Source organism: Chaetodon auriga, chromosome 20 (assembly GCF_051107435.1).
Source record: "Chaetodon auriga isolate fChaAug3 chromosome 20, fChaAug3.hap1, whole genome shotgun sequence".
Lineage (NCBI taxonomy): Eukaryota > Metazoa > Chordata > Actinopteri > Chaetodontiformes > Chaetodontidae > Chaetodon > Chaetodon auriga.
In genome coordinates, this window is record NC_135093.1 from 21,488,481 (window position 1) to 21,504,040 (window position 15,560).

The 15,560-nt window shown below is 40.7% G+C and overlaps 2 protein-coding genes across 2 annotated transcripts; one reads left to right on the forward strand and one right to left on the reverse strand.

Moving 5' to 3' along the window:
- Nucleotides 1-1,765: 1,765 nt before the first annotated feature.
- On the reverse strand, nucleotides 1,766-3,656 carry LOC143339500 (serum amyloid P-component-like). The gene is made up of 2 exons (XM_076760760.1): nucleotides 3,599-3,656; nucleotides 1,766-2,394 (listed from the first exon to the last, which is right to left on the reverse strand). Exons 1-2 carry the CDS (start codon nucleotides 3,654-3,656, stop codon nucleotides 1,766-1,768), a joined length of 687 nt encoding a protein of 228 aa, XP_076616875.1.
- Nucleotides 3,657-4,661: 1,005 nt separating this feature from the next.
- On the forward strand, nucleotides 4,662-14,588 carry naglu (N-acetylglucosaminidase, alpha). The gene is made up of 6 exons (XM_076759269.1): nucleotides 4,662-5,185; nucleotides 8,065-8,212; nucleotides 9,038-9,184; nucleotides 9,783-9,868; nucleotides 12,264-12,520; nucleotides 12,755-14,588. The coding sequence occupies exons 1-6, from the start codon at nucleotides 4,773-4,775 to the stop codon at nucleotides 13,957-13,959; spliced, it is 2,256 nt and encodes a 751-aa protein (XP_076615384.1). The 5' UTR covers nucleotides 4,662-4,772; the 3' UTR covers nucleotides 13,960-14,588.
- The last annotated feature ends 972 nt before the right edge of the window (nucleotides 14,589-15,560 follow it).

The window sequence follows — 15,560 nt, forward strand, 5'->3', positions numbered from 1 at the left end:
CAATATAGATGCAGCCTCACAGTTCCAAAAATGTGATGTTTGACTTATTCATGTTTGATTCATTTCAGAAATATGTCAAATAATTCAAGACACTGTCGATACAGGAAGGACAGAATTTTCCGACAGAGGCATACATACACCATGATATATCTGATTTGAAATCATAAAACTGCGTTGCATAAAACAATTTATTGCAACACTTCAACAACAAAACAGCTAACTGTTTGAAAAATGGATAATGGATGGATGAATAAAGGTTAAATGCTGCAAACTTCATGAAAACAGTCAATGTTGCAATATGGCCAACAAACCTCTGCTGGCATTGACATCAGCTGACTGTGGACACCTTGACATTAGAAATTAAAAAAAAAACAAAACATTAAAAAGTCTGAACAACTTATTCATTCCACGAGTGTAGTCTTTTTAGTGCCTGATAATCAGAACACCACAGGATGGCAACTGGAACACACAAGTTGCAAGAAGTACACTTAAAACACAAATGATAATAAATCAAATAATGAGGTGTCATCTTCAGTATGATACAAACCTGTATTTTAAATCTATCATCACCTCTTGACCACAACAAACTGTTCAATTTTTGTCTTATTCAATTCACACATGGTTGTGGTCTATGCATAGTTGATCATCGTCGTGCAACACATTTGCAAAGACTACACATTCAAGGTAAAATCATGGCATCAAAGTGGACTGAGCTGTGATTTTGTGCCTGGATGTACTGAAGAGTTAGGTTCAAAACATCATGAGAACAAGAGGTCTGTGTTAAAAGGATGAACATCTTCCCTAGAAAATGTTCTTCTTCACCAGGTCTTATGAATACAGTGTCTTGGTTTTGTTTAGTGTTATTTAAATAGAAACATGAGCTTTACTGAGGGTTTATTGGAATTGTGGAGTCAGCAGGAGCAGCAGGAGCTCAGTGATGAATAAAATAAAATGTCCTGATCTGTTCATCTTTTTCAAAACTTCACATCTCGAGGCACTTGATGCGATATAGTGACGTGATGGAGCTACCTCATCCAACTACCAGAGGAGAGACTAAAAAGATCTTTGTTAGAGCACACAAATATCCTTGGTTGAGATGTTACTACAGTGCAGTGAACTAAGCTAACAGTCAGTACCCAAACCACAACTAAATCTTACCACTGACAGGACTCAGACCTGTGCTGGAAAACCCCAGTGGATTTCAAATTGCTTTTAAATTTTTATTTGTGCACAGATTAAACAAAAGAGATGCATGCTATTTTAAGAGCTTTAGAGATGTTGATAGGTGTATTTTTGAACTATAGACAGGGCCAGGCCAGCTGTTTCCCCCTGGCTCCAGTATTTATGCTAAGCTAGGCTAACCACGTTCTTCTCCAGCTCTGTACTTAATACACAAGCATGAGACTCATATAAATCTGCTCATCCCACTCTCACACTTTTTTTTTTTTGTATTTATTGTTATTGATTGTACTTTTAAATATATTCATGTACATTGTAAATTGAGTTCATGAGGTTGTTAAAAACTCTTTTTAAAGTTTAACATTTTAATGAGAGGAAAAGACACACAGATTTTTATAAGAGAAACTGCACCAGCAAAAGATGCAGGCAGACTTTATTTTGTGAAACAAGTCCTAAAGGCTCAATCTGAGACTTTACAAGTGAACACAGATATTTTTCAGTCCTGAAAACATTTGGTTTGATGAGACTTTATGTGGTTTAGCTTTGAATCCTTCCTTATTGCAAGCTGGTCTGCAGTCTAAATAAACTAAAAGCAGATCAGTTTATCAAAGTCACTGTTCTCCACATACACAGAGTCAGTGATGGAGTACTGCAGGTTTTTCCAGTTCAGAACATTTCCAGGAACGAAAGCACTGCCCTCCATGAATGACCTAATTTCACAAGGAGAAATGGCACTGTTCCAGAGGTGGACATCTGTGATGTCCCCTATGAAGGACTGATTTGGGTCAAAGCCTCCACCATAACTGTCTTGTTCTTGACCTAGAATTATACTTGGAGCACCAGTAAGAGTGGCTTTGGGCTCGAGGATTTTCCGAGGGCTGCGCTTTCCGTTGATCCACAGTGTTGTAAAACCATTGGAGGAGTCCCATGTCCAGCAAACAGAGTTCCATTCATCTGTTACATCGGGCAGCCCATGTATATCAAGAGACATCCCATTGACATGCAGCCTGTATACACCTATTTGGGGCTTGTAGAGCAGGAAGGCGTTGTCATTAGATGGGACTGCCAGGGAGAAAAGACTCTGGCCTCGTGACAGTGAAGAGAAAAATCTCATGCATAGAGTCAAAGCTGTGATTGGCTGCTCAACGCTGGCGAAGAGCTTAACATTTGAAGTTCCTTTGTCCAGTGGGAAGGCAAAAAGCTTCTCTGAAAGATCTGCAAGGAGCAGGAGATAACAATCAACCATCATGATGGATGTGATACAGTGAGAACGTAAAGGCTGATGTTATTCTACTTTTTCTATACATATATATCATCTTTGAGGGTGTTTCACTGTCCTCCCCGGTTGAAAGCTTCAAGTCTGTATCACCTGTAACCACAGCTGCAAAAACGCACCACGGCACTCACTCACCTTGGAATACATTTCTCCCTCACTGCAGCTTGGCAAGAGGATCAACAATCCAACTTAGGAACATGCTTACAAAAAATACAATATAAATTGTAACTTTACTTGTGTGAAAGTGAAGTCAATTACAGGAATGGGAGAGGACGTCAGACAGCCAACAGGCTGGCATACCTTCTGATTTGTCGAGAGGACGAAATCTACAGACTGTACTAAGAAACCTACCTTAATCATAATATTTGCCAGAATTTTATAAATATATAGAAATGCAGGACATTCATTGACGTAGCGCACACATCTCTGATTTGTCAGTCATACATACAGATATCATTATGTCGCCACCACTTCTAAAACCAAAGCTTTACCTTTTGCACACAGGGAACATCTAAACTGCTTGTACTGTTTACACAGTAGGAACACATGATGATACACAGAGAAGGTCAGAGTACACAACAGTATTACTGTTTGAACTGCTTTTACAGTCATGGCCTAAATAATAATAAGATATAAAAAGAATATGATTTTGATAGTATTCATTTAAACACAAGACATAAAAAACATGATATGCCAGTGGTGGCTGAAGTACTCAGATCATTTGACCTTATTTTGAACTATTTTACACTCTGCTTCAGGACTTGCAATACAAAATAAATTTACTTGCTTACTTCCATTTACTTGAGCGAAAGTACTAATACCACACTGTGAAAATACACAAGTAAAAGTCTCGTATTCAAAACATTATTTAAGTGAAAGCATATACAATATCTAGGTATTGTCAGCTAAATTTTCAGAAAGAATCCAAAATAAAAGTAAAATGATCTGTCAGTGTTTTACTGTTATATCTGACATTTCTGGATTAATATTACTGTTGAAATAATGTGTATATTTCACTGCTGCCAATCTCTGTGGACCATGCAACACTGAAAAGTAACAAACATAAAGTTCTGTTTTGTACGACCTGAAGCAAATTTCTATGAGGCTGTTCTGTCTTACCCACTCTGTCCTTGGCCGTGTCACCTTGTTGTGCAGCATAAGTAGTGCAGAGCAAAGTCAGTAAAAACAGTCGCTGTTCCATCTTCTCAAAACTGGAATGTTGGAGATTTTCTGAAGATTCAAAAATGGACAGTTGCCTAATAGCTGTCTTGACAATATTTACGAAGACTGTAAGAGGCGGAACGAGTTCTGACCAATTGCAAAAAAGATTATTCCCCATGACTCATTTCACCTATTGATTCACTATTACGGGACAAAGACTAAAGTTGCCTAATTGTGTACATGCGTGGATATTTGTGTGGTGGTGGTGGTGTAGGTGTCACTGCCATGCCTAACTTACTTTTTTCAGATTGGTTGTGTTAGAACAATTTAAGGGAGATAAGTGGCCAGAGCCAATATGTTATTCTGTCATTGTAGGTCACCACACTGTCAACATACAGTCAGTATGAAAGTCAGTTCTTTTCTTGTTCTCACTGGCTTTGTTGGTTGGGTTGGCCAAGTTTAGGCGTAAGGTGTGATGATTGGTTAGGGTTTAGGATAAGAATATGAGGTCATTGCCTTTAAGTACAGTACTGCTAGTGAATGTAATTCATTACATTTAATCATTACACTTAACTAATTAACAGTAACATTAACTTTAAGTAAGATTTCATCATTTTGTGTTATGTAGAAGTGTCACTTGATGCATGTGTGTTTTGTGGATGTGCATATTGAGCCAGTATGGCACTTAAGATCACACTGGAAGTGGGAGCTTTGGATTATAAATAGATTTGAGCCAAATCAGTGTGTGAACAGAAAAAAAGGAGACCCTGTCGCTGATTTTTACTCTTCTGTAAACACTGTTTGTCCAGTCACCTGCATCTGTCCTTGATGTGGAAGTTCACTCAATAATCAAACAAGCTTAAAGGTTTTCACTTTCTGACGATATGACATGAAGCCTGAAACTCTTCTGTGATTTTCTCATCATATGACAGATTGATCACATGGTAATCAGTAGCTTCTCACAGAAAACGGCTTCACAAAAACGGCGTCCTCTGGTTGGCTGTGAGTTACAATCGAGGCAACAGCTCTCTCTTTCTGATTGGACAGAAGCCCTTCGACAAACCATCGCTTCCTGGTCATCTGCAAATGGAGAAATAAACTTGTTTTTAAACCTGTGGCACGGTGGGAAACTGCCTTCATTTGACTGGAGATCAAAATGTCACCTAGACGCGACTGTTGCCTCGTTGTGATCGTCGTGTTCAGTCTCTCTGTAACCGCCTTGTGTGCATTTCCTACCCTAGACCACATCAAACCGAAAGCCAGCGACAAGGCTCAGGGGAGAGCAGCGGTGGAGCTGCTCAGACGTCTGCTCGGAAACAGATCCACGGAGTTCATAGTGTCGGTCAACAGGAGCCTTTCCAACGACAGTCTGGATGTGTGTGAGCTGAGGTCCACGAAAAACAACAAGATCGTCGCTACGGGCAGCACCGGAGTGGCCGTGGCCTCTGGCATTTACAACTATTTGAAATATTTCTGCAACTGCCATGTTTCCTGGTCTGGTGATCAGCTCGACCTACCCCGTCCTCTGCCAAAGCTCAGCGGAGTCCTGCGCATCAACACCCAGCACAGGTCAGTGACCCCCGAAGGTCCCACGGCTTAAACGACCATTATCATCAGCTTTTTGATGCTGCTTACATCAAGCTGGGCTCATTTTAGTGGTATTCCGTGAAATGAGTTTGCTTTTCACTTTTACAACTCTCGTTTGTGACCGCAGGGAATACAAGGTTTTCTGAAGCTCGAGAGCGTTGATTACAGCTCATCAGAATCTCTACGAGCAGCTACTCGTTACTCATTAATTACTGTTCAAATGACTTAAGGCATATTCTGCAACCTATAGATAGGCGAGTTCTAACATTGTGTATTTGTAACTACTTAAGTGCAGTATTGACGTACTGCAGTATTTCCATTCTATGCTGTCATGCCTTTTATTCGTTCTGGCGAATTACTTCTTGGGTCAAGATTTGTTTTAGATTAAACTACTCAACACAAAGTAGGAGTAAAAGTTAGACCACATGTAATTAAAATCCTGCCTGTTGAGTAACGTGTCACTATGATTTAGTGATTCAGCAATACACTAATAATATAGTACTTTACATTGAGGTATTGTCACTTATACTTAAGTAAAAAAAAAAAAAAGAAAGAAAGAAATCTCAAAACTTGTTGCATCATTGCTCAATGGAAGTTAAAGTGTACACAGAGAGGGCAGTGAGCCATCAGAATATTGGTTCTGAGCTGTGAAACTAGGGACCATCTTGCATTGAGATCACACCAGCCTCAACCTACCAATGAGTGGTCATCACCACATTATTATATGAGTACTAAGTATTTATGGGTTGGATCACACCCATCCTCTAACTCAGCCTTTGCTTTGTCCCCAACCACACACATTTACATTTTCATGACTGCATCTTGCACAGTTGTTGACGCTATTGTGCTGACAAAATGTGTCCACAGACAGACAGACAGACAGACTTAGAAACACCTGCACCACAAGTGATGAAAATCACCCAGTTGGTAGCTCCCACCACAGTAGGTGTCCATCTCTCTGTTCATTGGATGTGTGCCCAGTCCTCTGGTGTCAGCCGCGGAGCCTCAGCAGAGAGAATACCAGCCGCTAAGAACACCTACAAAGTTTCCATGTTTTCCAGTAAATAAATACAAAGTATTTTCATGACAAATTCTCAACGTTTTGGGAAGAAGGTGCCATGGTATGTCTATATTTTTGCATTCTGTGATGGCAGTGCCCCCCCCACCCCCCACTACAACACAGTACAGCCAAACGCATGAATGCATGACAAATGGAGCATTGTCACACATTACTTTTCACTGTTTACTGTGAGCAATATGGACACTTGTGCCGCGGCCGGGCCCTTTAAAGGACTCTTCCTTTCAATTATCTGTTGTGAATTAGACCCGCATCAGCTCACCCTAGTTATGTCATGTGCACAGTAGTTAGACTGAAAAAGCCACAGCAAGAGTGGCACAGTTTAGTTTTCCCATGACTATAACTCAGTGGTGAAGAAGAACTCTTAGCTAGTAGCCAGACGCTTCGGTCATGAACAAGGTGCAGGTAACTAAGGCTCAGGTCCACTGGTGTAAAAAAGTAACAGTGCCTGTATGATTTTAACTATAGTATATGTGATGTTAGCAATGTAAAATGACAACAGCTTCAATAGACATTTCCAATTAAAATGCCTGGTATTTCAGTACTTTGGGTTAAATCTCAAGCAATATGAAAATTGTAAGTACACTAAAATTTATAAGTAAGAAATAGGTGTAGTAAGTAAACTTGCTAGTGTTGTGATTTATGGTTGGAGGACTTGTGAGAGGCAGATTAAACTGCGAACAGTCAAAGTTGAAGCAGCATCCTTAATGTGAGTCAAGCTCCAGAAACACTGGACAAAAAGAAAGTCATGTCAGTTTTTAAGCAACTGTTATCAGAGCCTGAGTAGGGTTCCTTGTGCCCCTTATAATTGTCCCATTATCTGAGAAAGTCATTTCTTCCAAAGGCTTTGGTGGAACATGCACAACAGTCACCATGAGAGTCAAGTCTTGGTGTTAGTATTGTGAGTTGTGTACAAATTGTTGAAAACCTGAAATATTGAGCACAGTTTGGCAGGGGGAAGTCTGAGTGAAGCATTCTTCTACATCATCCTGGGAGTGCTTGTTGTTAATTTGCTGATACTGTAGTGGAAGATAAAGGGATGATAGAGGAAGCCTGTGATGTATGTGGAAAAGTGCCATGATTCAGTGCACTGGTCTCAGGCGAGTGATCAGCGCTCGTAGTTTGGTGTTTAATTCAGCACACGCATTTAGCTCATAGATGGAGGAAATCCAAAAGTTCATCTGAGGCTATAAAATGAAGGATATTCATTCATGTAGGGTGCAAAGCAGCTCGCTTGTTCTTCTCGTACTCTGTATTGCACCACACACTTGTAGCATTGTCTTCAGATGCTATATTTGTGCGGATTAAGAAATATAATCTTAAACAGTTTAAAATGATGGAGCTCATAGAATATTTTTGGCTCAGAAGAATCTCAGAGGATCCAAGAAACACCTTGAAAACTGCAGCAGGTGTTCTTTAATGACTCTCTTGGCTATTGAAATCTCACCAGGGATTTGGATGTTTTGCTCTGTCACTCGAATCCGGTGATAAGATATGAGAGGAACAGCAGGAGACCAGGGGCCACAGTGACAACATGGAAAAGAGATGACCTTTTGTTCACTTCATTAATATATTTGACTTGTCACAGCTACTTGAATTCTCTTTGTTGTGTAGTTTCTCTTTGTTTTCTAGTAGCTTCATTGTTTTTAGTTTGTTGAGAGTTGGACTTTATGATTTATTATTATTGTTTTGCATACCTGTTTGGCATATTATCGCCTTTGAACACAAACTCATTATTTTATCACCTTTCTAATAAACAGTATATTTGTGTGTTTTTATCTAGATTCCGGTATTACCAGAACGTGTGCACTTTTAGCTATTCCTCCGTGTGGTGGGACTGGACAAGATGGGAGAGAGAGATCGACTGGATGGCACTCAATGGAATCAATCTGCCGCTGGCTTTTACTGGCCAAGAAGCACTATGGCAAGAGGTACGAGTAAACTTGTCAGGCTGAAAGTGATGATATTGCTTCCAGTATCTACATTAATCCACAGGAACACTGTTAAAACAGCTCTTAGTCACAGTGTGCTGTATGGTCCATTACTGGCTCCTGTAAAGATGGTATTAAACATGTCTGTTTTCTGGAACAGGTGTAACAACAAATACTTCTGTCTTTACAAAAGATCATGTTTGGCAGAGAAGTGCTACATCAACACAGGAGACAGCTAGATTTAGTTTTGTGGTTTGTTCATCAAGATGCATGCATTATTCTCAGAGCAATAAGAGAAGGAAGATCAAGAGAGATTGTTATTAAGACAACAGTCAGCAGGTAGTGCGCGTGCCTCACAGCAAGAAGGTCGCCAGTTCTATCCCCGGGTCGGGCAGGGCCTCTCTGTGTGAAGTTTGCATGTTCTTCCCGTGCATGCGTGGGTTCTCTCTGGGCACTCCGGCTTCCTCCCTCAGACCAAAAACATGCTCACTGACTCACTCACTGCTCAGTGACTCTAAAAAATTGTCCTTAGGTGTGAGTGTGAGTGTGCATGGTTGTCTGTCTCTATATGTTGCCCTGCAATCAACTGGCGACCGGTTCAGGGTGTACCCCACCTCTCGCCTGTTGACAGCTGGGATAGGCTCCAGCCACCCCCGATAGTCGGTATAGAAAATGGATGGATGGACAACAGTCATTAAGACAAGAGCAGGAAGAGAAACTTCTAGCCCCTAATGACTTAAGCAGTGATAATCTCTGAGAAGCAGACACCTTGACCTGTGCAGCAACATGTGAGCATCAGCTTATTAACTTGTTGTGTGTCTTTAGGTTTATCGAGCTCTTGGGCTGAACCAGTCAGAGATCGAGGAGTTCTTCTCGGGCCCTGCGTTTCTGGCCTGGAACCGTATGGGAAACATGTTCAAGTTTGGTGGACCTTTGCCGCAGTCCTGGCATGTGAACCAGCTCTATCTCCAAGTACTGAAGCCTCCATGCTTGTCAACACAGTTAAAGCCACTTTGTGTAGATCAGAACCTTTCTGACTGAGTGCTCGTACCCAACATTTTCACTTAGAATGGGCGGGCTGAAAGCAGCGTGCAGGCTGCACCACGTGTCACCTGGAGCGTCTTGATTTCAATAAACAAAAACTTTGATCATTAGAATCATTTAAAGATCTTGTAATCACATCACTGTTCTACACATAGTGAACAGTTAGGGCTACGAGTATTTTAAAATTTAAGTCTAAAAAATAATTTACACTTTGATCGGTAGTTTTTACCCGACTCAAACTCCAGTTTGTCACAATTAGGCTCTTATAGTTGTAGTTTTCGATAGGCAAAACAATAGTTTTGCCTAATGTTTATGAGAACGTTGTAGTTGCAAAAGTTACATCTGAGATCTCGAAACATTGCTACTATTACCGCAAACCTCCAGGTTGGCCAGATTATCTAAAATGCTTTCCATTTCAAGTAAGAGATGAAATCTTCTGTATATTTGAAATGCTTGTTGATGTTTGTTTACCTTACCAGCTGCTTTGGAAAGACTCCTCTCACATGACGTTTCCCTTTTTTTGCAGTTTAAAATCTTAGAGCAAATGAGATCCTTTGGCATGATTCCTGTGCTGCCAGCCTTCTCTGGGAACGTTCCCAAGGGAATCCTCAGGTGACTCATCGTCGTTTGTGTTTTAAACATTTCAGAGTTATGCTGCTTCATTCACGAGGCATTAGAACCTGACCACCACTGGATTTTTGAGGCTGATACCAATAGTGATGTTTAAAGTTGGTATGTACTGACCAATATCAAGCTTTTTGTTCCTGATCCCAATCCAAGTCCTTTAATATGTGGTATCATGTCCAATCCAGTTCTTAGTCAGAGTCTGACATGCCGATGATTCCTTTTAGTCCTAATCCACATTAAAAATAATACTAATAATCCACAGGACCACTCCCTAAAGTTGAACTGTTTACTTGTATAGAGGGAAAGGTTGCTACAGAACAATTGTCTATTTCCAAACTTTTCAAATCACTGAAACAAATTCAAAGGAAAATCATTCATCAGAGCACAAAGTAAAAAACTGCCTGGCTCCACTCTGCACCAGCCTGACTGCCCCCAAGATTACCACCCAATGTCTCGTCTTGTGAGAGCACCAAAGGAGTAAAATAGCGCAGTTACTAGGAAGCAACAATCATGGTTACCTACTCCCAAATATTACAAATGCAACATAAATGAGATTTTCTACATTTTAAATTATCCACACATTTTAAGAGCAAGGGATCAAACAATTACCTTATTGCATTACTGTAACTATGAAAAGGAAATTCATCAGCCTGGAAATAATTAGAATATTCCTTCTAATTCCTTCTAAATCAATGTAAATTACTCTTTTACATATGACCTTAACTTATTGAATGCTCATCAGTGAAGCATTAAATAAGTGAAATTTATATATATATTTTTTCTTTTTTCAATATGAATCAAAGTGTGAGAGTGGGCCCCTTGACATTGATGTGACATGTTTAACAAGACGTCTCACCCTGTTGGCGTTGTTGGACCTACAGAAACACGCAGTCTACTCTGCTAGTAGAGCAGTGTTACAGTGAGATCACCTCAACCAGACAACAGACAAGTTTCATGTCTTCTGCTTATGAAGTTTCTCACTGAATGAATGTTAACTAATGACAGCGGATATGACCTGCTGCCAGCTATTTGTCATTTTAACCTGTGAAAGTGACGGTCAGCCCAAGCTGAAAGTACAAAGTTGCGACATTAATGTTTTGTACACAGCTCTTTGATAATGATAATTAGTGTCTTAGTTTAGCAAATGGCCACAACACTGGCAGGCTGAGGTGAACAGAACACCACGGAACACAGTAAAGATGGGATGGGATTTAGATCAGCTTTATTTTAGTCCAGTACTGATCATTATTAGAATCACCTCTGGACATATCTAAATTAAAGGATTAAAAAAATCGAAGAATGATCAAATGCAGACATTCTTTTTTCCCCCAAAATACTCAAACAATTATTGATGATAAGTATCCCTTAAATTTGGTTATTCAAGAATTTTGAACAAGATAGGTCATGAGCGGGACCTTTCACAGTTTAGAAATTAACTCATCAGTGCCCCCTGGAGGACAAAATATGCAATGGTGTCACTGTTTCTAAATGACCTCAAACACATCTTTGACAATTCTCTGCTGATACTGTATAGCTTGTTGCTTACCGACTGACTTACTGATGTGCCGATACTGATATATCTCTGTAGATCTAGACATTATCGTAATACAATTTATCTTTTGAGTATGAGATACTCAACCCCTGCAGGCATAAAAGGTGACTGAATTGTTTGTTTGCTGCTCCTTGGACAGTGCTGGAACAAGTGTCCAGATAGTTAAAATATCAATACTCCAATATAAAATACTCCAAGTAATATCAGCAAAAAGTACTTTAAGTATCAAAACTGCTTTCATCACTGTTTAGACTTAGACTGCTTCTTTATTGATGCCACTTTGGGAAATGATTTTGTTGCAGTAGCATTAACATACAGGCAAACATAGAATATATACACAATATTAAAAAAAAGTAACAAGTTAAAGTGACAAAAATTTATCAGGAATAAAAATAAAAATAACTAAGTAAAACTAATTAAAACATGTAGGACCTGCCGAGTCACATCCACAAGACCTACATGAGCAGAGTGTCTTTATGGACAGACTGGACTGAAATTGGAGTCTGTTCCCCATTGGACAGTCATTGCATCTTACCCCTCTCTATAATGGCAGGCCTTTTGGCCCACCCTTGAATGTGGCCATCCAGAATAGCTATAAACTTTTTTGCCTTAAGACCCTGTCAGACATCATTTTGTATGATGTAGTTAATTTCATGATCTGTAAATATCTAAGAAAATGAAGTTGGGGCTCACTCAGACTCAACTCACTCCCATCTTCTATACGTTCAGTTTACATCTTCTCTATCTCAGGTCTCTGCTGCTGTTACATACAGAAGTCAATGTTTGAGTCAAAACCTTTGAATCACTGTAGTGTTTCTTGTATTTCAGGTTGTATCCAGCAGCCAATGTAACTAGACTGGGGCCTTGGTCTCATTTCAACTGCAGCTTCTCATGCTCCTATATGTTAGACCCCCAGGACCCACTTTTCCTCCAGATTGGTTCCCTCTATCTGTCCCAGGTGGTGAAGCAGTTTGGTACAGACCACATATACAACACTGACACCTTCAATGAAATGACTCCACCTTCTTCTGACCCTGCTTACCTGTCTGCAGTCAGTCGCTCTGTCTTTGCCTCAATGACAGCAGGTGAGTGTCTAACATCCTTTTCATATTGTGGGTTTTAATCGTGATTGTGCCTGTATGAATGCTGATACTTTGGTCAACAAGTACAATAATTGCCCTAGTTTGATGACCCATGGATGACCCGTTGTCCAACTCTCTTGCACAGACAGCCCCCCTTGAGCTCCCTGCAGATTTTCAGCCATTTTCAATAACTGTCTCCTCCTTGTTCCTCATCCAAATCTAATTTTTTCTCCCCAGTTGATCCTCAGGCAATTTGGCTGATGCAAGGTTGGCTGTTCTTCAGTGATGCAGCATTCTGGAAGCCAGCCCAGATACAGGCCCTACTACATGGAGTGCCCCTTGGAAGAATGATCGTGCTGGACCTGTTTGCAGAGACTGAGCCAATTTTCTCCTACACGGAGTCTTTCTATGGACAGCCTTTCATCTGGTGCATGCTGCAGAACTTTGGGGGCAACAGTGGATTCTTTGGTACAGTGGAGAGCATCAATTCAGGGCCCTTCAAAGCCTTACATTTCCCAAACTCCACGCTGGTGGGCTTAGGCATGACACCTGAGGGCATTGAGCAGAATCCTGTGATGTACGAGTTGATGAGTGAGTTGGCTTGGCGCAAGGAGCCGGTCAACTTGTCCAAGTGGGTGTCACTGTATGCAGCACGCCGCTATGGCAGCACACAAGAGAACCTGACTGCTGCATGGAGGCTCCTGTTTGCCAGCGTCTACAACTGCACAGTTCCACATTACAAAAACCACAACCATAGCCCACTGGTGCGCCGGCCTTCCTTTCACATGAATTCTGGCCTCTGGTATGACCCAGCTGACTTGTACAAAGCCTGGAGACTGATTATTGAGGCAGCTCCATCTCTCATGTCCAAGGAGACCTTCCGATACGATCTTGTGGATGTGACTCGGCAGGTCCTACAAGTCATGACAACATCCTTTTACCAGGATATTGCAGATGCCTTCCAGAAACAAAAGCTGCCAGAGCTGCTGACTGCAGGTGGGGTTCTGGTCTATGACCTCCTGCCTGAGCTCAATCGTTTGCTGAGTAGCGACCGCAACTTCCTGTTGGGGACATGGCTAGAGCGGGCCCGATCCTTTGCCCTAGATGAGAGGGAGGCACAGCTCTATGACATGAACGCCAGAAACCAGCTCACTCTATGGGGTCCAACTGGTGAGATCCTGGACTATGCTAGCAAAGAGTGGGGTGGCCTCATGGAGGACTACTACGCCCAGCGATGGGGCTTGTTTGTTCACACCCTGGTAGAGTGTCTAGACAGTGGACGACCATTCAAACAGGATGCCTTCAACCAGGCAGTTTTCCAGGTAGAAAAGGGATTCATTTACAACAACCGAAGATACCCGACCAAGCCTCAGGGAGACACGTACGAGATCGCCCGCAGGATCTTCCTCAAGTACTACCCACAAGCCATGAAGAGACTATAGTGAGCAGAGACTACATTTTGGAAAAACATGTGTCAAGTTGCAGCAAGAAGAATGTCTTCCTCCACCTCCAGTTTTCCAAGACTATCCCAAAACATTGTGATGTAGGAAATCCAACAACCTGAATTTACAGGAACAATCTGTTTTGCACATGTAGTAAAATCAGTAATGGATAGTTGTTCATAATGTAGGGTTAGGAAGAAAGGATTTCCACTTTGATCAGATAAATTGATCAAATATCCAATTGATCAGATATCCAATCTTGCCTTATTAAATAGGAGAAGGAAATAAAGACAGCAAATAAGCACATTTATTTAACTATTCCTTTAAATTACAGGCACTGCACTGTAACTGCAGATCTCAGATGGGTATTAAAATGTTTGACCTGCTTGCAAGATGGCATTTTCAGAAACTGACACTATCATACCTGTCAATTTAAAGTTTTTTTTTTTTTTTTTTACCTTGTTTGAATATTGTGTTTTGTTCTGAGAGACTGAGAGGACTGTGTGCTTCATAGACCTATTATCACAACAAGTAGGCTAGTAGGGTACTTATCACACAAGTCAGATGTTCTTGATCTTGCATAACAATTTTCTGCTTAAAGCTGGGGTAGGTAGTGTTTTGGAAAGAGCAAAAAAAAAAAAAAGAAAGAAAGAAAGAAAAAGCCAGAATTTGGAAATGCAGCCATCCTCCTGTTGCTCTCCCCCCTCTCTATCCCCCCCGTCTCTTTCATTGTCTGCCTCCAAAAAAACCCCTCATTCATCAGTTCATCATAGAGCCCAACCCAAAGCCACAACCCTGAACCAAGTCCCAGAGCGATGAGCAGGACACCTCAGTGTCCAACCTGAAACCACTGTCATGTCAGGATGTGCAGAGAATTTCAACAGATACAGCAAATACATTACCTGCCCTAGCTTTAAATTCCAATTTCATGCTTCCATGTTTCTGTAAAGGTTTTCTGAACAGAGCAATGTGTTTAACGCTGAGTCCTTGGTCTGACAAACTGGCTCATGGTGCACTTTAGCAGATTATTTCATGTGTTGTTCCTAGATGCTCTTTCCTTTGGAAAAATATATTTTTATATATGAGAATTCATAGGTGAGATATTTCACATGTACATCAAACACTTTCAGAAAGATATTGTGTATTTTTATGAGTCCCATTGGTTTTGTTTTAGATTACTGAAGTGTGGATGTTTCTTTTTGATAATCATAGTTTTAGTTAAGGACAATGGAAATATCTTGGGAGAATAATGATTACTATATGAGTGTATTAGAAGTCACTACATGAGCACAGCCTACGTTGATAAGGTGCCAACGAACATTCCGTGTTACACAGTATTGGTTTCTATATTGTATAAATGCTATTTTTGTATTTTGATGAAGTAAGCTGTTGTGAATCTTCAACTCAGGCATGTCATAAAAGTCTTACGGCTATTTGACTAAACAGTGATGTCACTGTACTGTACCACCTGTATGTTGTATGCATGCTCAGTCATGATATTGTGTATTTATCCATCTCATACTGTGCAGGACATGGCTGGAGACCATCCCTGCGTGTTTTGAGTGAGAGGAATGGTCACCAGTCTGTGCTGACACACCCAC